The following is a 26,070-nucleotide window of genomic DNA, read 5'->3' on the forward strand; positions in this document are numbered from 1 at the left end:
CGCGCACACGCACACACACACACACACACACACACACACACACACACACGAGCACACACACACACACACACACACACACGCACACGAGCACACACACACACACAGCGAGAGAGAGAGAGAGAGAGAGGGGGGGGGTTCCTGGGAAATTGCAAGTGTGGATGCCGTGACGCGAGTCACACTTGCAAATGAATTCCGTCTTAAAATTAGACTTTTTCCCATTCAACTCAATGGGGAGAATTGATTAACTAATAGATGAATATAATTAACCTATACAACGTATCTCTTTTTTTAAGATTTGTTTTTATTCATTGGATAGGACAGGTAGACTGAAAGAAAATGGGGGGAGAGACGGGAAGTGACATGCGGCAAAGGTCGTCTGGATCGGGAATCGAACCGCCGACGCCGTCAGGCATCAATGCCTATGTGGTATGCGCCTGGACCAGTAGGCCAGCGGGCGCCCACTATACAACGTATCTCTAAGCAAAATGCAAGCACACCATTCCTGTGAAGCTGGTCGATTATTTGACATACAAGAGCATGCCACCAAAACTGTGGGAGGAGTAGCGCGGCAAAATAAAGTTTATCTGGAAAGAAAGAAAGTACTAGCCTATAGTCTGGTTGCCCTGGTAGGGGAACCTACTAAAATGAGAAGAAAGAAAGAACAAACTCAGTTGAGTTTCATCGTTTGGATCAAGTGTCAACTAATAAATAATACCAGAATAGAGAAAAATCTGAGAAAAAAACTAAACCTCAATAAGATGTCAGCTGACCCGAGCAGACACCCATCCACCCCCAACCACAGAGTCACAAGTTCACAACCCGTCGAAAAGTCTGTGACAGGGCGAAAGCTTTGGTGGTGTCAACTGTCAACTGTCACCTGGTCTGATGGAAAGACGATCACCTCACGTTCCCCCCCTCGCCGCAGGTGATGAACGACCTGGGTGCTCTGATCTAATCACGGCAAATAACTGATGTGTTTGCTGGCTTCAGTTGTGTGCTGGTGTCGTGCTCAGGGAAATAGCAGATCTACAAGCTCACAAAGCATCACGAATGTGACAAGTTGCGAGCTTGTAGATCCTGCTATTTACAGCATGCAACACCAGCAGCGTGCAAAGTGAGAGAGATTAGTAAAAATGTGGTGGACGACAGCCTTTTGGACAACAATGGAAACAAGCTGCGGCTCCATTTTGGTGCTTTTAATTGGAGATACTGTACTTTTTTACTGTTACCAATAAAGTATTCTATCCTATTCTAAAAAAAAGGCAGGGAGGTCATGATGAGCCAGGGTCTCTTATAAGTACAGTAGTTGACCATAGCTTCACAGCAACAACAACAACTCTTTTTATAACTCCACCGGCCGGACAGCTGTGACCAGAGGCATCATACGTTTGTGTGCGTCCATCCTATCAAAGTGATTGTCCAGATGACAGACAAATGAGCCCCGGGGGACTGCGGTCAAACTAAATATACATGGTTTAAGTGTTGTGGAGTCTTCACTGAGACAAACAACAGTGAAGACAATACTTTAGAACGTTTTCTATCTAAAAATGGAATTTAACCCATTTAGAACGGGTACACATTTTGTGTATCATTATTTTATGCTTTAACTATTGAAAAATAGCAGATATACAAGCTCACAGCGCGGCACCGAGTGCCGCGCTGCGAGCTTGTAGATCTGCTATTTTTGAAAAATCGTGAAAAGTGTCTTTTGAATCCTTCTAAGATTTTTTGAAAAACCTATGTTTCTATGTCAGCAATCTGGCCAGCCATCGTCAAAGAAAAGGTCCTTTTCACTTAACTGGAGCTCAGTTAGTCTGTTCTTGAGAGACTACTATGTCAGTGGTTCTCAAACCTTTTCATGTGAAGGACCCCCAAAATTATATTTATTTGGCCACGGACCCCCATCTCAAAATATTTTGTTCCAGGGACCACCCAGAAGCAAAATTTGAGTTACAAACGTTCGCTTTGAAAATACATATACTCAAAGATGTGCACACATTTTCATGACTTTTTCAAAAATAGCAGATCTACAAGCTCGCAGCGCGGCACTCGGTGCCGCGCTGTGAGCTTGTATATCTGCTATTTTTCAATAGTTAAAGCATAAAATAATGAAACACAAAATGTGTACCCGTTCTAAATGGGTTAATGCAGAAATTCTGTTAGCTGAATTGCAAAAACTGGACCTAGCGTTGTAAACAACACGCAGGGCGTGGAAGGCAGCGGCACAAACATCATGTGGCTCGGGGATAATCTCATTCCTCCGGGTCACCTTTTTCAGCCAGACCTCCCTGCCATTCCACAGCTTGTCTGGGCAGTGGAGAAGCTTAACGAGTTAATGAAACAATTGCTTTTTCAGTTGGAAAAAAAAGAAAGGGAAAAAAAAAAGCCAAGAGGTTAATTGGGATTAGGTCTCGAGAGGAGGGGGGGAGGAGCAGGGTGGTCACGGATGGTGTGATTTCGGGCCGTTACTGTTACTGGTCATCACAGGAGGAATTGTAACCGTTTTCTCTGCAAATGGAATCTAAGATCGAGTTAAAAAAACTGTTATCTTTTTTAAAATAACTGCCAAAAGGTCAGTGTTTTCCAGCTGTTCAAACCGCCGATGGTGACCCTGGCACAAACAGGAAGTCTTTTGGCTTCATTTTCATAGGCACTGTCAGTTGTTCAATTAAAGTCTTTGAACCAAATGAAAACACACTGAAAACAGGCCATCAACTGAACATCATTTTTTTCTTTCCTCCACTCCACTTCCATCTACGTTTCTTTGTGTTTGCTTGTGCAGAAGATTACAGACTTGAGGACCACAAGTCAACTAATATTGCGATGTAAAAAAAACATGTAACGCTGACTCCGAACAACTCATTCTGATCAAGGAGACGTCTCTGTCTTTTCTTTATGTCAGTTTGGGGCAGGGACGTGCTGGGCCCCTGATTCAGCCTGGGAAAAAGAGTTGGAGAGGCCCTTTTTTTTTTTTTTTTCGTCGTTGTCGGGTGGAAACCTTGTATGTCCAAAACCGTTTGTTTTGTAGTTATCATTTTAAAAATTATTTAAACTAGTGAAAACAGCCGATCTACAAGCAAACAACGCCTCGCACCGCGAGGCGTTGTGTGCTTGTAGATCTGCTGTTTTCACTACTTTTGTGCAACGGCCTTGTATGATGAAGCAGGGCTTTGCTTTGCGAAATAAATTATAAATTCGAAACTTGGAGATACAAGGTTTCTGCCCGACAGTGACGATTTACTTGGAACAAAGGCTGACATTTTATTTAATTTTTTTCCTAATGGCCGTCCTGGACCGGCCGGGAATGAACCGGCCGTTCGGGAGTTGTCCCGCTTTTCCCAATGGCCAGCACGTCCCTGGTTTGGGGTTTAGGTTTTTCACTCTAGTTCTAACAACAATCTGTATCTGGAACTGTGGAGTCCCAGGGGAGAGCTGCATGGCGGCAAAGGACCAGCCTCAAATAAATCGTGTTTCTTCGTGCTCTGCCATCAGACTCTTTGCCTATTCTGTGCTGTCGGACAGAAACCTTGTATCTAATGCAAGGGTCTTCAACAGGAGGTCCGGGACCCCTAGGGAGTCCTCAGAGTTACTATAGGGGGTCCTCCAAATCTTTGTGTGATAGAGGCTTTTTCTCTCCTTTTCTATATTAACCATTTGAGCCCTAGCGTCCATATTTTGAGAACTTTAGCCAAAAATAGCAGATCTACAAGCTTGTAAATCGGCTATTTCCAGCAAAGAATTTTGGTGTAGATGGGGAAAAAGAGCAGACTAAGTACAGAGTGAAAGGTCAAGTTTATTTTGACGGTTCAAGTGGTTAAATATCTGGAAACACAAATTTAGATGAACCCAAAATGATTGTGCTGTCAAACAATGAAACTAAACTAGATGGTATCTACAGTATGGGTCGTGGGGGTCCCTGCTTCATCTCTCTCTCGACTAAGGGGTCCTTGGCCTGAAAACATTGAAGACCCGAAGAAATTAATAACCTGCTTCGTCGCCCAAGCGTGTTTGTGCAAAAGTAATGAAAGTAGACGATTTGCAAGCTCACCTCGCGCCGAGATGCGAAGCGTTTGCAAATCGGGTATTTTCTCTATGTTGAAAGTAATTAAGTGTGCCTGTGGATTTGTATCAATATCAAACCAATGAAAAGTATTAACTAGAGCTTGAGACAAAATAATAACTACACAGGACAAGGAACAGGTGGTTTTCTACCATCACCTGAAAAGTAAGGCTTTTGGACATACAAGGTTTCCACCTGACAGACAGTGGCGTATTGCATCATGTTGTGTTGTCTCTTCCGCTCCAAATGAGGCAGGGTTTTTTTTTCTCCTTCTTTTTCTGGGCACCAGTTTTTTGTTGGCCCATGGGGGGGACCACAGGATGTGGGTAATCTGGGTATAGCACTGTGCAAGTGCTGGAGGAGCCCTAATGCCCGGCGGTACGGAACTCTGCCCCACCACAAGACTGCACCATGGCTATAAGTCAGCTCGCTCATGATACGTCCAAATTGGTCCCATTGAAACCATTGTTGCAGGAGAGAGAGAGAGAGAGAGAGAGAGAGAGAGAGAGAGAGAGAGAGAGAGAGAGAGAGAGAGAGAGAGAGAAACACAACAAGACTAAGGATACCTTTCACCTGTTGGGAAAGAAATGCTCTCAATTCCTGAGAGAGAGAGAGAGAGAGAGAGAGAGAGAGGCCTAAAATGCCTAAAATATTAATCTTTAGAGGTGCAAACTGGTGCTGGAAGTCACTCAGGGCTCTACACTAGGGGGGTCCGCTCAATATGCCGACGGGCCGCTGTTCCGACTAGCGTCGGCAGGTTAGTTACTCGTCACGGTAACTGAGGTTATGTTTAGGTTTAGGGTTAGGGTTAGGGTTAGTTTTAGTGTCGGGATACCAGCCCGTCGGCACACTGATGTGGACCCTACACTAGGACCCCTGACGTCTTCGTTCTACACTTAAATGAGAATAGCAGATCGATAATCTTACTACAACAACGTCAAGCTTATAGATCTGATATTTTGGGGCTGATGTTAGACCCACAACAGGGATGCCAGGGTTCAAGTGGTTAAGCTACACACTGCCACAAGGACTCCTCTGGAGTGGCGAGGAGAATTCTAAATGAAACAGAAAAGGTGTGTGTGGGCTCTCGCTCATTTTACACACCTCTATCAGTCAGTAGTATTTCAGCTGTGTCAGTCCACACACCGCTCGCACAACATCACTCAAGCTACTGGAGCGTGGCGGCACGGGGGAAAAGAGACAGAAATAAGCGATGTGCGCCTGCCGCCACCGGCAGAGGAGCTGGATGGAGCACAGTTTGATCTCTACCTACCACTACCTCACTGGTTCTCAACAGTGGTGTAAAGTAAGTACATTTACTTAAGTACTGTACTTAAAGGAGCTATAGTCAACTTTTTCTTGAAAAACGGATGCTAAAATAAAAATAATGTTTCGAAAATATTTTATAAAAAAATAAGCTTCATATATGTGTTTCAATTAAAAAATGACCACAAAAAGCGTAAAATAATGATAAAATAATCATTTTGGCCCTTTGTTTACATTTACAGGGCCCGTACTTTGTTTACATCCTAGTCTGTAGACTAGGATGTACACCTACAATGAAAAAGTTGACTATAGCTCCTTTAAGTACACCGTTGAGCTATTTGTACTTTACTTGAGTATTTCCAGTTTCCGATACTTTTACTTCTACTCTACTATCTCGGATCCAAATATTGTACTTTTACTCCACTACATCTATTTAACTTTAGTTACTAGTTACTTTGCAGATATAAATGATAATAAATTAAAACATACATAAACCACTTTAGTCCTATTTCATACAGTGGCTATTTGAAAATAGCCGATCTACAAGCTCACAACGCGTCGCATCGCGGCGCGTTGTGAGCTTGTAGATCTGCTATTTTCAAACATTTTGTACTTTTACTTTAGGTAGTTTAAGTACATTTCGATACTTTTACTTAAGTAAAACAATTGAATACTTTTTCCACCACTGGTTCTCAACCTGTGGGTTGGGACCCCCAGGGGGTCCCCAAATTATTTGGGGGGGTCCCCAGATGATTAACTTAATATGCAACGTTGTTTTCTCACTCAACAGTAAACAAACTAACATAAAGTTTAAGTGTATAGAGGGTATTTTGCACATTTCTAAAGTGTCAATTTAAAATCTAAAATCTAAAATGACAAATTAAACATTGGCCAAACACCTCGCAATGTGTCACAGGTTCGAGTCCCGATCCCGACGACCTTTGCTGCTTGCCACTGCTTGCCCCATCTCTCTCACCATTTCCAGTCCCAAAAACAAATCTTAAAAAAGTAGCATTTGTTTTGTTTTTTTGTTTTTTTGCATTTAACCCTTTTTTCTCCTCAATTTAGTCATTAAGCCAATTAATTCCTCCCCACACACATGTTTGTGTGTTGTCACTGCTGTTGTACCCTACTAGCTCACCTACCAGTAGGGATGGGTATCGTTCACCTTTTAATCGATACGATACCTTTTTCGATACCTGGGAATCGATACGATACCTTTTTCGATACCATTTTCGATACTTTTTATTTATTATTATTATTATAATTATTATTTGCCTTTTTCTATGGGCTATTTTATAGACGTTGGATCATTATCATAATAATAAACATTATAGGCTATTCTTGGCTATTTTCACAGTAACGAGTGTAGCCTACTAAAGCAGTCATTAAACTCTCAGTAGCCCAATTTTACAGATGCGACCGGCAAGGGGTGCATTCAAAAGTATCGAAACAAGGTATCGTTTGTTTTTACGTGAACCGATACCGATAGTATCGACGTCATTGAATCGATACCATTAAAAGTATCGCTGACGATACCCAACCCTACCTACCAGGAGGACATTGAGCCTCCATCCTACTCTTCCTGCCAATAAAGGTGCTGCCCCAGCCCGTAGGAATATGTGCAGTAACAAATATCACCCTCCCTGTGCGCCCCCCCCCCCACCCCTGAACACGGTGTGTGTGTGTGTGTGTGTGTGTGTGTGTGTGTGTGTGTGTGTGTTGTGTGTGTGCGTTATTGAAGCAGCCGAGTGTTGGCCAGAGTCCCCAACAGCAGGGGGGCTACAAGTACACATTAAATGAGTCTGCACTAAACTTGGCAGCAGCAGTGGTCCAATCATGTCATTTGATTTGTGAAGATAAAGAGGGAGGAGTGTGTAAAAAGAATATTATGAATATTGGAAACCTTGTCCTAAACTGTTACTTGGAAATAACAGTAAATGGAAAAAAGGATCACTTATTATGTAGTCACACGGTCTTGTTAATACTATTCATTGGTTAAAAGTAATGGAAATAGTAGTAAAAATCTACAAGCTCACAACACGCAATGCAACGCGTTGTGAGCATTAATTTACAAAAAGTATACTATAATTATGGAGATACAAGGTTTCTGCCCGACAGAAACTATTGTATAGAGAAAGATACTGTAGAGGGAGAGAGTGAGAAACAGAAACATGATTGATTGGGGTTAGAGAGAGAACGCTCCAAAAGAGAAACATGCGTACAGACCGCGATGAGAGAGATGGTTACGACGACAGACAGCAAATAAGAAAATTACTGTACAGGCCATCAAAATGTTTCTCATTCGACGGCTTCAAAAGGAAAATAAATGATTGAGCCTCTCCTCCATTGATAAGACATCCAGCCAATTACAGTTACAAGAGCCGGCCAGTGGGCCAACATGAGTCACGACAACCTCTTAATGCAGCCACTTATAACAAACAAGCATTTATATCAGGGACGTGCTGTGCCCCTGATTCAGCCCGGGAAAAAGAGTTGCAGAGGCCCTCATTGCTCACTATGGAGAGAGATCTCTTCATATAGCGCTGCTGCTACTCAAAGATTTGCCATTTCAGATCATGACAAGTGACAAGCCAGTGGGCCAATTCCATGAGTTATATTTCGTCGTTGTCGGGTGGAAACCTTGTACGTCCAAAACCGTTTGTTTTGTATTTATCATTTTAAAAATGATTTACTAGTGAAAACAGCCGATCTACAAGCACACAACGCCTCGCACCGCGAGGCGTTGTGTGCTTGTAGATCTGCTGTTTTCACTACTTTTGTGCGACGGCCTTGTATGATGAAGCAGGGCTTTGCTTTGCAAAATAAAATTATAAATTTGAAACTTGGAGATACAAGGTTTCTGCCCGACAGTGACGATTTACTTTGTTGGCCGCCCAGCCCCCAAAATGGAACGAAGGCCGACATTTTATTTTTAATTTTTTCCTAATGGCCGGCCTGGAATGAACCGGCCGTTCGGGAGTTGTCCCGCTTTTTCCAATGGCCAGCACGTCCCTGATTTATATCAACAACTTATATCAACATCCAGTTATAACAGCCAGCGCTTATTACAAACAGCAACCATATAGAAACAAATGAGCAGTTTTAACAGCAAACAAACATTATAAGTACCATAACAAACAACCACTTATATCGACCACTTACTGTAATTATAACAGTGGTTTTCAACCAGTGGTCCTTGAACCCTCAAGGACCACTGGTGGTCCCCGGACCATTGGTTGAAAACCACTGACTTATATACAAGCAACACTTATAACAATGACTTATAACAACGTATTATAACAGCCCTTATAATGATCATGTATAACCACTTGGACAGACCACCATAACACTTCATAGCGTCTACTTATAAATAACACTTGTCACATAACAAGCATTTATTTGTCCTGGGTGTCGGGGCTGCTAAACCCACCTAGAGCATCATAAAAACATCAGATGACCATGTATACATATACACCATATACTAGCCAGTAATCACTGACGCTGTTAAAATCCTGAGTGTCAGGTCAACCACTTAAACCCTCAAGGATTAAAGCAAAATAAAATCTCATGCCTGGAAAAAAAAAGGTGTGAAAGGAGCCTCCCACACTACCGCCGTTTCCTAAAGAATTAACACAATATGTCAAATATAGTATGCCATCATACTAAATACTGCCAACCGATTGAAGAAATCACAGACTTAGGCTTAGGCTACTGAAAATACAAGCTCTGAAAATACAAGCTCTCAATGCATCTGCACACAACACGATTCCATAGAACAGTGGTTCTCAACGAAAATAATCATATTTTAACTGGGACCCCCCCACCCCACCCACCCACCCTGACGAGCACTAAGAGTTGAGGCATTACATTTTGTATAACACGGTTCTATTGTGAACATAGCAGATCTACATGCTCACAACGTGAACGCGAGGCGTTGTGAGCATGTAGATCGGCTATTTTCACAATTTCCGCCTCTAATATTTGACAATTTTAGAGGAACTAAAACGTCCTTAAATTGTCCATTTAGAAATGTGCAAATACCCTCTATACACTTAAACTTTATGTTGGTTTGTTTACTGTTGAGTGAGAAAACAATGTTTCACATTAAGCTAATCATCTGGGGACCCCCCAAAATAATTTGGGGATCCCCCTGGGGGACCCGACCCACAGGTTGAGAACCACTGTCTTCTATTGCCAGCATGTCTTCAATGGAATCCAAATTAATAAAATCAGTTGTGAGTGACGACTGTGTGTACTCTCTACTCTCTCTACACCAAAACTCTTGCCAAATCAACAAGCTTGCAACACAACGTGTTGTGAGCTTTTGTAGTGCCTGCAATTTCTTTGGTTAGCCCCAGAATAGGGACACTGTCTAGGGCTCATGTGGTTAACCCGGGTTTAACTCAAAAGTCTGAAAACTGACCCGTAAAGGTCCATATTCACAGTTTAAACTAAACACCCAGGTTTTTTTTTGTTTTTAGGGGTTGTATTTGTTTGTTTTTTCTGAGTGACACAAACCAGATTAGAAAGAAAGGAGGTCACCATTATGTGGACGGTTCTGTTGTGGCCTGAAGTGGCTGAGACTCCAGGGCGCCGTGGGCCATTTAAAACAAGCTTTAACAAGTTTTCAGAGGCCCTGAGGGGGTCAGGGGGAGACTCACTGAACACCATAAATGTCCGATGCAAGAACTATAGCTGCGTGGGCCAAAGAAAAAGGCCTCAAAATTGTCACTCGTGTGGTTTTTGCAACGAGACACTACATATTTACAATAAACTAAAATAAATACGCTCAGAGAGCCGAGTGCCACTCGCGGTTAAAAATCTTTGAGGGCGGAGGACAGCCAATTTTTTTATCTAACCCTAAGCTTGTATTTTAAAAGCTTTTAAAGCTGCCTATCCAAAGTTTATTTTAGAGTTTGACATTTCGAGACTAATATGCCTATGCCTAATATAATATGCTTAACCCCAAAGTTAAGCTAGCAAAAGCTATGTCTAAACCTTAAATATAAGCATTCATTTTAGCAACATACAATAAGCAAAGAAAGACATACATCAAATGCGGACTCAGAGACAGTGTATTGCCTCCCAGGTAAACCTAGAACCTATAGCATCAATCTAAAATCAGAATCAGAATCCAGTATTTGAACATATGACCACAAAAAATGGTAGAAAAGTTAATTTCATATGAATTTTGTGTTGCCCATTAATTTCAAGGTTGCTCAACAGCGCCACTTGGTCACCCAGTGGTATTCCCCACGGTAACATGTCCTTAAGTCGAACACCCTTTGGTCCGACCACCAAAACCTATTCCTTAACCCTAACCTCAGTAAAACTATGCCTAAACCTAACCCTAACCTCAGTAACCGTGACGTCGGGTGATTAGCTAAATGGCCGAAGCTGGTGAGTAGCTAACTTGGCGATGGTGTTCCACCCAACGGGAGTTCGACATAATGGGGCAGTCCCCATTCCGCATACATACACCATCCACATGCACACTCGGTCAAGTGTTGGAGCACTGAGGCACCGCTCCAAAACTAGGTGAAGTGCTATACGGGCAGTGAGGTGGACTCTGAGGAGGTGAGTATTAACCCCTAACCTCACAAAAACCACGCCTAAACCCAACATCGAAACTACGCCCGTCTGAGGTCCAAAGCCTCGGAAAAGAGGGGGACTCGTGCCATTCACCACTCATGTCTGGCAGCGAGAAGCTTCTGGAGCGGTTCAACTCACAGAGGTCGGTGCAACCACATCCTTTCTGCCAGAAAATGCTTAAGAGTTTCATTATGCATTCATATTGCATTCATGCCTCATAGCCGGGCTGATAGTGGACTTAAATATGCCATTATGTTAGATATTAGATTGGATTAACAGCATCGCATTAGATTACAGTCAGATTAGATTAGACTACATTAGATTTGATTAGAAATGAGCCGAATCTGAATGACATTTCAAGGGGTCTTGATGGATGGCCCAGGCAGTGTTGTTCTTTGCTCCCGACACAAGGTGACAAGCTACGCTAGCCATTAAATGAAGAACTTTTTGAGCGCTGCCAGTCGCTCCAACAAGTGACCCGAGTGTGTTTGTCCATATGTCTGGCCTCAATAGCAACCTACCGCTAAGTGACACTGTTGAGCAGCCTTGAAATGAACGTACAGAGCTTGGAGATCTGCTACAGTTCTCAGAATATGGACAATAAGGTTCAAGTGGTTAATATAAAAAGGATTGGAAGATTTGGAGGACCCCCTGTAGTGACGCTGAGGACCTCCTGTTGAAGACCCATGCTCTAATTGGTTTTCAAACTTTTAAATTTGAAGGCCCCCCTTTAACTTTGACAGTGATTGACATAACATGAGGTCGATTATTTTATTCACACGCTCTGAAATTCGCTCCGACGGCCGAAAAAAACGCAGCAGTGTGCAACGACCTTTACTGTGGACTTAGAAGAGGCATGTGCTGTACTAAGGAGGTTTTTGATTGGGCGGAGGAGAACGCCTCCCTTCCTTCATCAAAACCTTACATAGATGGTTTCAAGCCGACAAACAATGAGAGAGAGAGAGAGAGAGAGAGAGAGAGAGAGAGAGAGAGAGAGAGAGAGAGAGGGAGGTTCTGTATCTAAGAACCATTTTGAGTGATTTTTGTTGTTCCTTCCGGCCAAAAGAACGAGTGAGATATGAGATATCACTTCTGATGTACATGTACTGGGGGTGGGGGAGAGAGAGAGAGAGAGAGAGAGAGAGAGAGAGAGAGAGAGAGAGAGAGAGAGAGAGAGAGAGAGAGAGAGAGAGAGAGAGCGAGATAGAGATGGAAAATGGGACCACAGCCAATGAAAACAATGGGAAAGTTGTAGCCACACACACACAAACACACACACACACACACACACACACACACACACACACACACACACACACACACACACACACACACACACACACACACACACACACACACACACACACACACACACACACACACACACACACACACACACACACACACACACAGAGCACTGCAGTAGATTTAGAAACAGTGAACCCTAAGGGCAGGCCTCCTCTCCTCTAGGTTTATTTATCCAGAGAAACTCCTCTTGGTTTTGTTTTCCTAATGCTCCTCTAAGCTGCGTCTTAAGAGACAAATGGTGCAGAACAAATCCAGAGCCGGAGCCGCGGAGGTGATGAGATACTCAGTCCTGGTAGGAGGGCTGGGCTGGGGCGGTGCCACTTCAAAATGCTAGGTGGGCTCCTATAGGTGGGGTTGGCGATATAGGGGCTTTCTGTGTGCAGTTTGCATGTTCTCCCCGTGTCTCCTAGGGTAGATACCCTCACAAAAACATGCAGTAATGCTGGTCTCTATAATGCCTCCCCCTGGCCAGCCAGGGCGCCTGATGGAGGGGAAAGGAACTGGGTGGAATAACGTGTTCCTTCCACGCGCTACGTCCAAACCGGGGAAATCCCCACTGTCAGGTGAAAAGAAGCAACTTGGACTACTCATGCGTAGAAGGTGAATGCATGAGGTCAGTCCGTTGTCTCCCCAGGCGCGGCAGAGGGAGAGCAGAGCCCAGGATTACATAGGCAATTGGCACTAGGTGAAAATGGGTTACGAAATCGTGGGATAAAAAAATAAATATTGTGAGCTTGTAGATCGGCTATTTTCGGCAACGAGGTTTGGTGTAGAGGGGGAAAAGAGCAGACTAAGTACATAGTGAAAGGTCAAGTTTATTAAGTATTGATGGCTCAAGTGGTTAAATATCTGAAAACACACATTAACATGAATCCAAAATACACTGATGATCGTGCTGTCAAACAATGAAACTATATGGAATCTATGAACAGATTGTGGGGAGTCCCTGCTTCATCTCTCTCAAATAAAGGGCCCTTGGCCTGAAAACTTTGAAGACCCCTTGCCCTAGGGCATTTTGTGCTATCCTTTAAGCACCATTGTATAATCGTACCACCAAAATGTTAATAAAGTACTCAGTCAATCAATCAAGCATCCTGAGGCCACTACTAGCACACCAGATATAAATTGTCTTGTAATTCTACAATAGACAGCTTGCAATGAAATTTGACGAGCACACTCATGCTCCCCTGAGGTCGAACAATTTTAGACTTTGGAAGACGTGCCCCCCACCCCCCGCGGCGACAAGGCGGTCTCAGGGTAGATTTTGAAACGCTTGTAACTTGACAAAAGAGCGTAATTACTGACCAGAGGGGAAGCAATCTTCTGGCTGGGATTTTAGGGCTGGTTTAGTCTTGCTTTGTGAGGGGTGCGGTTAGGGTTAAGACCAAATCATACCTGCCTTGTCATACGTCAAACTCACACACACAAGCACGCACGCACGACCCACATTTTGCACCCATTGACATGCAGGCATTCACACTTATGGGAATATGTGCACGCACGCACGCACGCACGCGCGCACGCACGCACGCACACACGCACACACACACACGCAGGCACACACCCACACCCAATCTGTCTGCCACTTTCTGGCTGCTCTGCCCATATATGGAGATCTGTCTGTCTGTCTTTCTCTGTCTATTTTTCTCTCTCTCCTTTTACCCACTTCTCTCCAGATTTGACCGTGTAACAACAATGGCCGCCCATTCTGTGGGCATAGGGTACCTTTTCTACAGAACAACGGGGTGGAATAATGGCGTATACCATTCACTCCTTGAACAGGCTGTGGGAAAGGGGTTTCTCTCTCAGAAATCCATACACATGCACCTTTCTCTCACACTCACAAACATGCACGCACGCACGCAGGCGCACTCTCAGAGAAATACTGTCTCGGGTTCTCTCCCTTTCTCTTTGATACACAGACAGACACACACACACATACACACACACGCTCAAATGCGCACACAATTTGATGAACGTTTGCGTACACTCAGACTTACACAGTTAGCCCAGGGGTGCTGCAGTCTTCCAATTATATTCAGTCCCACCTGATCTGAAGGGGACAAGGAGACCTTCCTCCTCTCTCTCTCTCTCTCGTCATCAACACCACTCTTTCACACACGCACGCGGGCGGACACACGCACGCACGCACGCACGCACAGCGACAGCTTTAGCTAAAAGCATGATGTCATTTTCTTGTCTCTCTCTCCCTCCCTGCCTCACTTTGCCCCTCCTCTCTCTCTCTCTCTCTCTGTGTCCCTCCTCATGTCTTTCATAAATCACATTGAGAAGGGAGACATTTTTAATCAAAAGATGAAAAAAGCCCACGGAAAAAAAATCCTGCTTCTAACAAACCTCTGCCTCTATTGTGTGTTGTGTGTATGTCTTTGAAAGCATGCGTGCGTGTGTGTGTGTGTGTGTGTGTGTGTGTGTGTGTGTGTGTGTGTGTGTGTGTGTGTGTGTGTGTGTGTGTGTGTGTGTGTGTGCACAAACATGTTTTGTATGTTGTGTGTGTGCATGTCCAACAATCAATGCAATACATCTGTAGTTTGTAGGTGTGCATCTTGCTATGAATGTCTGCCATGCACGACACGTGTCCTACATATACGTATGTATGTACGTACGTGTGCGTGTGTGCGTGCGTGCGTGTGTGTGTGTGCGCGCGCGTGTGTGTGTGTACATTGCCAGTCATGTGAGCGCACTAGGGGAGGATGAGTGTTTTGACATCTTTTTGTAAAAATGTACACTTGGAAGTTCTCTTGGTCATATCCGCGGTTAACCATAGCGTGACATCACATTTATACTAATTCACATTGCAGTTGCACATCACGAGTCCTGAGCTCAGCGCCTATAATAACTGGAGAACTGACGTCAGTGCTTGGACGCAGCCAACAAAGCCAAACCGTCTCATTACAGAGAGAGCACAGTACAGTACAAGGTGAACAGGGTGTCCTCCTCACTGTGAAATTAAACAGTCATCTGTCCTTTCTGGAAATGTCTTTTTTTCCCCCAGCCCTCTTGTGATGTCCTAGTTTGTCTCTCTGTCAGCTATACTGCGGGTGCAGCAGAACGAAGCTGTTTGTTTATTTTAAAAGTCAAAGCCATTAAAAGCAAAAACCGAGAAAGATAAAACTCAACTGGGGTCTTTATGTAGAATACAAAGACGCATTTCTCTCGCTTTGATGTTAATATAGATTTTGTGGCAGCCGGCAACGCTGGGTTTCTGATCAGAGAGAATAACACTGAGGCATCCTTCAGGAGAGACTACCCAACTAAAACACTGGAGCAGGGGTCTTCAATGTTCTTCAATGATCTACAAGCTCACAACGCCTCGCGCTGCGAGACATTGTGAGCTTGTAGATCGGCTATTTTGGCTAAAGTTCTCTGAATATGGACACAATGGTTCAAGTGGTTAATATAAAAAAGGAGAAAAAAAATACTTTCAATCACTCAAAGATTTGGTGGACCCCCTGTAGTGACTCTGAGGACTCCCTAGGGGTCCCAGTTCCTCTGTTGAAGACCCATGCACTGGAGGACTCGACTGGTCTGCACTGCACTGCACGTAGTTATTATGTTACAAGACTAATTGGCGTTTGACATGGGTCTTCCTCAGAGCATAAAAAAGGATTTTTGATGCATAGGCCCATGCAGCGTACGTCACACTAGTATGAGTTCAAATTGTTTATGTTATTTTAATCATTGAGATTATGCATAATATGGTATGTTCCGTTTTTGGTCCTACACAGATAGTGATGTATTTTTGTATACACGGTGAGTTGTGCACCCGCCCCGCATTCCTATAGTGTGCAAGTAAGTACACAGCAAAATCCTCAGTAAGTGTTCATGTGTTAAATTACATTTGTTTAAGTAACACTCTGGATTTTACAGTTGTGTGGTTTTTCTTGATTGGAAAGGCACTTTGGATCATCATTGTATGTTGTTTTAAAATGAGATATACACAAATAAAGGTGGCTTGACTAGACTCGACTTGAGCGTTATTGTTGGTGGCAGGCAGGCTGTGATTTGTGGCTGGGATGGAGAGCAGAGGGGAATACATTTATAGACGCGGACAATGCAACAAGCAAAACAGTCCGTTTAAGTCTGATTGAGCAAGATCGCTTCCCCGGTCCGATGTTGTTGGCACGTCTCTCCCCTTACAACCATCATGCACTTGAATGAATAAATAAGCTGTCGAGACACACACACACACAGCGATAGTAATAGGTTTTCTGTGTCTCACAACAAATATAAAGACTTAGGTTCCACCCAACCCAGGAGGGTGTGTCTGTCTGTCTCTCTGTCTGTCTGTCTGTCTGTCTGTCCATCTCTCCATGGGATTCTAACCACAGGCACCCTGCCCTCTCCATTTGTCCCCGTTCGTTCATTCGTATCGTTCATTCGTATCCCACTTCCTGTGCTGGATGCAACCACCAACAGTGCAGTCCTGGAATAGACTAGAGCACAGATCTGAACTCCTGCAGCTCGCTCACAAACAATCCCATTTGTTCTCCTGTGGTTTCTCCATTTTAGGATGCGGATCCGGTATCGAGACGAGACGTGAAATGTGCTGAACTCACCTCACCCACTCACCACAGAACACGGGGTGAGATGAGTTCACAGCAGTCAGCATTGTAGCGGCTTATAAGGCCAGGGAGCTACTTTAAAGATACAATCCGTAAGTTTTATTTATGTCCACTCCCGACGGGGAGAGGTAATTGCAACTGTAGCACTCGGGATTTTAAAACCCGGTCTCGGATGCGAGAGATCAAACATCTACCGCTCATACAAGGGGGAATCCCCACTTGGCCCCTGGGGACATATTGGACACATGAGCTTCCAGCAGGGCTACATGACAACCAGTACGCATCCTTCCCAACATCAGAGTCTAAATATCTTAATGGAAGAGTAGCGAAACAACATTCCCCAGATAGATGAGGCACTACTAAGTAACCCAGGTGGGGTTTACTGAGTCCAGAGTTACGGCCAGCTAGTCCAAAGTAACCCGGCAGAGCTGTACAAGTAGCTCTACAAACTATGCCTGGTATCTACAAAGTGCCTCATCAAAGTAGGCTACCCCAGGTAAGAGCTCAACAAATTACGTCAGGCTCTAGTTAAGCTGTAGTGAGCTTTACATAAAGGCCAAGCACGTGTCCTACATGTACGTGTGTGTGTGTGTGTGTGTGTGTGTGTGTGTGTGTGTGTGTGTGTGTGTGTGTGTGTGTGTGTGTGTGTGTGCATTGCCAGTCATGTGAGCGCACTAGGGGAGGATGAGTGTTTTGACATATTTTTGTAAAAGTGTACACTTGGAAGTGCTCTTGGTCATATTGTGTGAGCTCTACAAAGAATAGTGAAGGTGACAGTAGCAGTGTGTTTCATAAGGTAGATCTCTAAGTGAAGGTGAGAGTAGCAGTGTGTTTCATAAGGTAGATCTCTAAGTGAAGGTGAGAGTAGCAGTGTGTTTCATAAGGTAGATCTCTAAGTGAAGGTGAGAGTAGCAGTGTGTTTCATAAGGTAGATCTCTAAGTGAAGGTGACAGTAGCAGTGTGCTTACATAAGGTAGATCTCTAAGTGAAGGTGAGAGTAGCAGTGTGTTTCATAAGGTAGATCTCTAAGTGAAGGTGACAGTAGCAGTGTGTTTCATAAGGTAGATCTCTAAGTGAAGGTGACAGTAGCAGCTTGTTTCATAAGGTAGATCTCTAAGTGAAGGTGAGAGTAGCAGTGTGTTTCATAAGGTAGATCTCTAAGTGAAGGTGAGAGTAGCAGTGTGCTTACATAAGGTAGATCTCTAAGTGAAGGTGAGTTTCATAAGGTAGATCTCTAAGTGAAGGTGAGAGTAGCAGTGTGTTTCATAAGGTAGATCTCTAAGTGAAGGTGAGAGTAGCAGTGTGCTTACATAAGGCATGAGATCCGGCGAGGAGCAGCGACACGGTGCCGAGGGCCAGCAGGGCCGTGGTCAGGGAGGGGCCTGGGACACCGCTGCTGGCGGCCATCTTGGCTCCGGTCAGGGTGGTGGTGGTGGGGCGGGAGGGGCGGAGCTGACCTTCGACCTGGCCGTTCGAGCCGAGGCCCGGATTGGGCAGCGAGGGGCCGGAGAGTCTTGGCGCGGGATGGCTCAGCAATCTGTAGGGGGAAACAAACAGGAGATGGAGAGGTTAGATTGAGATTGTCAAGAGATGACGGGAAATTATCTGACACGACCCAGGTTGGTTCGCAAACTCTTCTGGATCAGTGCCAACTTGAAAAAAAGTGTTGGCAGCCCACCCATCTTAACCCGGCAGTCAAAGCATTGACAGAGTTTGTGTGAACCTGCTCATCTGTACATTTCTAAACCAAATAAATAAATAACTTGACGAGTAAGTGTTACTGAATAGAACGCAAGGTTTATTTGCCATTGTGCTGGTTTTATTTTGAACATAATTTGGCATTGGAACTGGACGTTTGATGTAAATTTTGCAACAGTCAGGTGAAGGGGGTACTTGGCTTCAGAAATGAGTGGAAGGGGGTAGTGCAGCCAAAAAAAGATTGAGAACCACTGATGTAGACTGCAAAAAGGCTTCATGTTTTGTCACGTCAGTACAGGCGGTTGTTTTGCTCCGTGTGATCTTGAGCCTCTTTCAGGTGTTCTCACATGAAGCTTTGTAGAACAAACAGGCTCACTAATGAGCACTGCAGACGTCAATCCATCGTCCCAGTCGTTCATCTGACACCTGCAACCCCATGACTCCAATACTTTCTCAACTCCAAGGTCTTAAAGGCACAGACGCAGTCAAAACAGCCCTAACTTTGTTTAGACTCTCCAAAATGAGCTCTTGTGAGCTTGAAGATCGGCTATTTTTGGCAAAGAAATTTGATGTAGATGGGAAAAACCTGTCCAAACCATGTTATGCCTAGACCGCACAGAGCCAGACCGCATCGTGAGCTTGTAGATCGTCTGTTTTCGCAAATGACTAGGGATCCCTAGGGTTCAAGTGATTACAACAGCTGAAGAGAAATTGTGGCTGAAAACTAGGTTTTGGGGTCTTAATCTAATAGAAGTAAAGTATCTTTTGATAATGCCCCCACACACACACCCCACCTCCCCCCCCATCTCTCCTCACACTAAAGCAGTTTCCTCCTCCACAGTTAGTGTGCAGTGTGTTTTAACATCCTGATCTGGTCTCTGCGTTGCTTATCTCAGCACCTTGTAATTAGACAGACGCTCGCTGATGTCCCACAACTCCTCTCTTTGTTTTCATCCAAATTGCTATTATCCCCCCTTCCACACACACACACACACGTGCGCGCACACACACACGCGCACGTGAGCACACACGCACAGACACAAACGCAACACACACATGCGCTCACATATTCTTGTGGTGCTCATTGATATGTGTACTGTGTAGTAGTGTGCGGTTATACACACTTTAATTAAAAAGATGGGAATAAAGAGAACAAAAGAGAGGAAAAGATAGCGAGAGACAGAGAGAGAGACAGTGTGACAGAGAGAGAGACACACACAGAGAGAGAGAGACACAGAGAGAGAGAGAGAGAGAGAGAGAAAGAGAGAGAGAGGGAGAGAGAGAGAGCACAGCTGTATGGAGACTGAGAGGTCGACACAGACGGGAGATTCGTGACACGAATGTGAACAGCGGTGCTGTGGTGTGCAATGTCTCAGTGCTGGGGTTGCACAATATTGACATTTTTACTAATATCCCATAATAACCGATTATTTGCACGATTAAATCGAGCCTATAAGTTTCCCAATAGGCTTTACCTCACACATCGTTATAACTGTGATTCTAAGTGCAGAACGCAACAATGCATACTTCATGAACTGTGCTTTATTTTGTATTGCTTTGCCTGATTTATCGGACCCATACTGATGCATATATGTATTAGTTGAAACAACTTAAGATGCAACATTTTATTTTCACTTGATATTTTTCTAGCTCGTTTCCTTTATAGATCCGTTTGAAAGCTTGCCTGGGAGAACGCTGATTGAATCTACAGTCAATCATCACAAAAAAGGCTTTTTCATCTTCACATTCAAACAGCAACAGCATAAAATATCTGTGGAATATTTGCCCTTCTTATATTATTTGACAATAATTTGGCCACTTTTGATAGTAGAGTTTGTTGATTGCTTTCGATGCAGTAATGGCCTTTTTCCTTTCTTTCTTTCTAGTTAGGATATTAAAATCATCATCTGGGGACCCCCGTCCCTCCCTGCCAAAATCATGTAGGGACTGGGGACCCTCTCGGGGGTCCTGACCCACAGGTTGAGAACCACTGCTGTACACCTTCACACCACGCAGCCTGTGGGTGAAAGAGTGTTTGTTCATGAGAAAGGCAGCACATCTCACATTTCCAAGCCAAGGAAAGACAAACTGCTCTCCCATTTCACTAAGTTGGCTCACATCACAGTAGGAAGACAATAATAAATAAAAAGGTAAGCGTTTCGGCACAGTCAAACGTGTGCCGAAACGCACAAGCAGCAGCGTAAGCGTTTTGCAATTGCGATGCGAGCCAAATAATAAATAAGTAAAACGTTTTTTTTTTGGGGGGGTTTAGCACTCTGCTGAGAATCCCACTGTTGAATCGCAAACCTCGGTTTTCTAACTCGGCGTGTGTTTCCGCCTGCTGCTATAAAATATACTGGCAACAGTATTTTCTTCACACAATGCACCGTCTCCAAAAAGAGTTTCAAAGCTCATTTCTGCTGCCCAGATAAAATGCTAACGGACAGAAAGGAAAGAAGGAAGAAACGGATTTCTTGAGCTGTGTCCGCCTGCTAAGTAAGAGGGGATAGTGGATTTGTGCTAACAGCGTGGAACTGGTTAACATACACGCTGGGGTTAGTGGAACCGGGGGCATGGCTGAACCTTTGTTTTTGCCAGAAATTGGGGGGGGGGGGGGGGGGGGGGAAGAAACCCACAGCTAATCACGGCGTAAACCGAGTACCTCAGACAGCGTGCCGCAACACACGCCTACACAATGAAGGTTCTGCCTGGCTGCAGGGTGTCTCAACACACACACACACACACACACACACACACACACACACACAGTATATACAGTATATACAGTATAATATAGGAATATATACTGACACTAACACACTGCGCTATACATGTACAGACATATACCGCCTCCTTTATGTATACAACCCTTTCGTTTGTTTGCCAGCATTCGTATGTGTATATTGACACACACACACACACACACACACACACACACACACACACACACACACACACACACACACACACACACACACACACACACACACACACACACACACACACACACACACACACACACACACACACACACACACACAGGGATGACTCTAACAATGGGTCTTTTGTGGGGCGACATGTCAGAGATGAGTGGGTTGCCCTTCAGAGCCCAGGCTCATCTTTCAACACAACAGCACGCACACACACACACACACACACACACACAACCACACACACACACACACACACACACACACACACACACACACACACACACACTTCAAGAATCGCCAATCTTTAAGGGTTAGGGTCGTTTTGAAAGAAACTTGAAAATAATGACAATGTCACAATGCCAAATAGCAACACCAGGTCAGTTGGGCTGTTTCGCCGCTATACCGATGCCATTAAAAAAATAACGGCGATATAAAGCGATGTTCCGCATCGCTCATGCTTTAGAGAGGACTGACAGGCCTTGGTGTTCCGGCGGTAGGTAAACAATGCTGGAGTAGTGGAGGAATCTCTGCGGGGAGGAAGGGCAACGAGGGGGGGCGTCTCTCTCTCTCTCTCTCTCTCTCTCTCTCCGAGCCCAGAGGAAGTGCAACCCATGTGGGGCTCTGATTTATGACCCTCCCCTTGGGGGCACAGCACAGCCCAGCCTCCACTGTGCTGCTGCCTCCGCTGTGCTGCTGCTGCCAGTCCCGGCTGCTGCTAACATGAACCTCCAACGCAATTACAGGAGCTATTGTTGTTGGACAGCACTTAGTGCATGTAGCCTGGGGCCCGCAGTGGTGGACCTCCTCCAAATCAAACGCGCACGCACTGACGCACGCGCACGCGCACGCACACGCACACACACACACACACACACACACACACACACACACACACACACACACACACACACACACACAAGAGTGGCCTGATGCTACCTCACACAACTGGATTGCAATGGCCAGCTGAAATAAACTAAGGTAGGCAGGCACACAGAGAGACAGACAGATGGGTAGAGACAGATAATTGAGAAACATAAAAGCATAATAAACACCATAGCAGCTCTTAACCCCTTGACTTGAATCCCAGCATCCCTATTCTGGGGGACAACAACGACGCTATAGCCTACCTACTAGGGATGGGACGATAAGCGATATTATCGTTTATCGTGATAAAAAACACTCACGATAATCGTATCATGGAGATTTAATTTATCGTGATATCGTCCTCCGTCATGCACTGGGATCAATTCACCTTTTATTTGCCGAGCTGCATATCCGGTACCATTTAAACCCTCTATTGGTAAAACGTACTTACAATATACGTACTTGATACAGTCTTTTTTTCACTCTCTACCAAATCTCATCGGCATCGGATGCAGATCATATTTGGTGTAGAGGGAAAAGTACAGAGCAAACCAAACACCCGACAGATGCCAGAGACAGACAGACCTCAACAGACAGACATGCTAAAGTGTGTCTAAAGTAGCCCTGGGGTCACACACGCAACGCCACTTCCTCTTGCTATTAGCACCTCAACGGGAAAGAATTCTCGCTAAAAGCCACAGCCTCCCGAGTCCCCCAAGAGAGATGTAGAGGGATGACGGGAGAGAGAGAGAAGGGAGAGAGAGAGAGAGAGGGGAGAGAGAGGTGGAGGATAAAAGGTGTTTAGCATTCCGGTACTGTTAGCAGGGAGGCTAATCGATTCATAAAAAAAAAACACTCGTCATTCCCCTGGCCGTTCCCGGGCTCTCACAGGCCCGGCTCGTGAAAGAAAACGCTAATTGATAAATGTTCACTGGTCCGGATGTGATGTGTCCTCGGACGACTCCGGAAAAGGCCTGCTGTTTTGTGTCTGACATTAGAAAAGAAAGGACTCATTAGCACCCGCGGGAACTAATGTTTTTTCGTCGACCCCTCCTTTGGTCTATGTGTGGATGTGAGTCTGCATTCATTATAATACATACTCATGCCCATTGTCCATCAGTCATTAGTATATCGTCGTTGTCGGGTGAAAACCTTGTATGTCCAAAACCGTTGGCGTACTTTCTACTTTTGTACTTTAAGTACATTTTGACACCAATACTTTTGTACTTTTACTCAAGTCATTTTTTAAATTCCGGACACCTACTTGTAACAGAGTGTTTCTGCATTGCAGTACAGTAGTGATACTTTTACTTCAGTAAAAAGTGTGTGTACTAGTTCCACCACTAACCACCACCAACCGTGGGTTACCTGGGCGACGCGCGGCAGACATTTTGAGCCAGAGAACGCTCACCACCACACCTCAGTTTGAGGCGGAAGGGGGAGAAGGGGAGACGGAACCAATGAGCCAGTTGCACTGGGGGAGGATTATGTGGCCAGATGGAGAAAGCCAGGTTGGGAAGCATGTCTGCCAAAGACACTGGGGAAAGCCCTACTCTTTGAGATACAAAGTGCCACGGGATCTTTAATGACCGCAGTGAGTCAGGACCTGGGTTTAATGTCTCATCCAAAATGACCCCTCCCACTGTACCGGCGGGGCAGCTGTTATTATGACCAGAGGGAAAGCTGACCCCTACGGGTCTGGCCCACTAACACCACTTCCAGCAGCAACTTGGGTTTTCCATGGCTCTCCCAGCCAAACCGGCCACTATTTTCACTATTTTTGGAAAATCCTGGGAGAACAATTTGGGGGATTTTTCTTTTTTTTACAACAACAACATGCCTAAAACAGGGACGCCAAGGTTGAAAGTGGTTAAGTGCCAGGGTTTGCAAAAAGGTTAACATCCATTGAGGCGCTATAGCTACAGTGGCGTCAGTTCAGCAAAAGCTAAGGTATGGCAACATGACTGGTGTCTTGCATGCGCGCGAAGGCGCGCATGCAAGACACCAGTCATGTTGCCATACCTTAGCAAGAAGTACATTTTATTTGTTTCCCCTGTAGCCAAGGTATGGCAGCTGCCATACCTTGCCATACCCAATTGACGCCTCTGTATAGCTAGAAGCTATGTTCAGCTCATTGATTCCATGCAAGAACAGGTTTTGGAAACAGTGAGGAAAATGTTCTGGTTTTTAACAGTGGGAGTCATGGGTTCGAATCCCATTAGTGGAAATCTGTGCGGGGGGAAATCAATGACAAATCAATGGCACTCTTGAGCAAGGCACTTAATCCTCTAAAACTGCTCAGCGGCCAACTACAGAAAAGCCTGTGGAATATCTGCCAAGTGAACAATGGAAGAAGGTCGTGCGGTAGAAGAGCATGTCACAGTAAAACCCGCGGTGTTGTTTTAACTCCGGGACCGCTAACTAGCACCCGTACGGATCCATTCTTAAAACCCCCAGAGTTAAACAAACACTCTTTCCTTTTTGCCGCGTACGAGCTCAGCAAAACCTCCCCGGATGAATAAATTAATGAATTTAACATTATAATGATGTCCCCCTCTCTCTCCCCGCTAGCCTCTTACTGTAAGTTAAAGCTGTGAGTGTTTGAGGTGGTGACGTTCACTGTGAGATCCGTGGAGAGAACCCCTGTTTTTCAGCTGACACTGGCACCATGCAAAACACACCTCCAGGAGTGTCCTCCTCCCAGCATCAATTATTTAACCACACTACTGGTGCTGCAGAAGCCCCGGTCTCAGCCATTACTCTCTCTAGCAATCTAAGCTTCGCCCAAATTACACCGGCCTCTCACATGCACATGCATGCACGCACACACCACATTTATTTTATAGCTTTTAAATAACTCATTCTTGAACCTAAAGAAAAGTTAAAAGATGTTGTTAACTACTTAAGCCATATTCTTTGTCATACAAAGAAGGAAATATGTGAGCTTGTAGATCTGCTATTTTCACAATTGTTTTATTTTTCATTTTTTTTAAACATTAGTTGCAGCTCTGGTTCAGTCCTCCTCAGCTGGGTTTTAGTGTCGGGTCCAACATGGCTGGAGTGCTTTCTGCAGGCAATCAGTAGTTAACCAGCGGGCTACTCGCTCTGACACGGGTAATGGCTCTTAATTCACATCACTACCCTGTGAATTATTGATGCAAACACACGTTCCATTATGCTGCCTGAGAAAGGAAACGCAGGCGACCCCAGGTGTGTGTGTGTGTGTGTGTGTGTGTGTGTGTGTGTGTGTGTGTGTGTGTGTGTGTGTGTGTGTGTGTGTGTGTGTGTGTGTGTGTGTGTGTGGGCATGTGTCTTGCATGACAGTAAAATCACCAGTGTTACAGTACAATCACCAGTGTTACTTTCTGTTAATTTATCCATTTGCAATTCCGAGAGCATACGGATGTAACCAAATGGACCTGTACTCTCTGAGTTAAATTAAAACATAGGATGTTCATAAAGACTGTCCGAGCTGAGAATGGGAGCCATGCTTAACACCCGGGATTCAAGTCAAACCTCTCAACCACTACCCGGGGGAGATAATATCAGGCTTTTTGGTCTTCAGGCAGAGACTTTGAGCCACTCTTTTGAGCTACTTTTACACTCACTGAGGCACTACAAACACACACACACACAACTTCACACGTGTCCGCTCCACTGTAAAGACATGAAGTTCATATTTCACCAAAGAAGATCCAACACCTCACAGCTCCCAGTGCCCTGAGGCCAGGAGAAAACATACTAATGAACAGCGCGCTGCCGA

The 26,070-nt window shown here is 44.8% G+C and overlaps 1 protein-coding gene across 1 annotated transcript in view; it reads right to left on the bottom strand.

Annotated features, from left to right (window-relative positions):
• LOC308293462 (receptor-type tyrosine-protein phosphatase S-like) overlaps nucleotides 1-26,070 on the bottom strand; it is a 300,110-nt gene that overhangs the window by 196,715 nt on the left and 77,325 nt on the right. Inside the window, exon 2 of the mRNA XM_080735995.1 lies at nucleotides 18,123-18,349. Within this exon, the coding sequence (XP_080592121.1) occupies nucleotides 18,123-18,219 (97 nt within the window). The 5' untranslated portion in view covers nucleotides 18,220-18,349. The remainder of the gene's footprint in view (nucleotides 1-18,122; nucleotides 18,350-26,070) is intronic.

Source organism: Nannobrachium achirus, assembly GCF_963921795.1.
Source record: "Nannobrachium achirus genome assembly, chromosome: 1".
Classification (NCBI taxonomy): Eukaryota; Metazoa; Chordata; class Actinopteri; order Myctophiformes; family Myctophidae; genus Nannobrachium; species Nannobrachium achirus.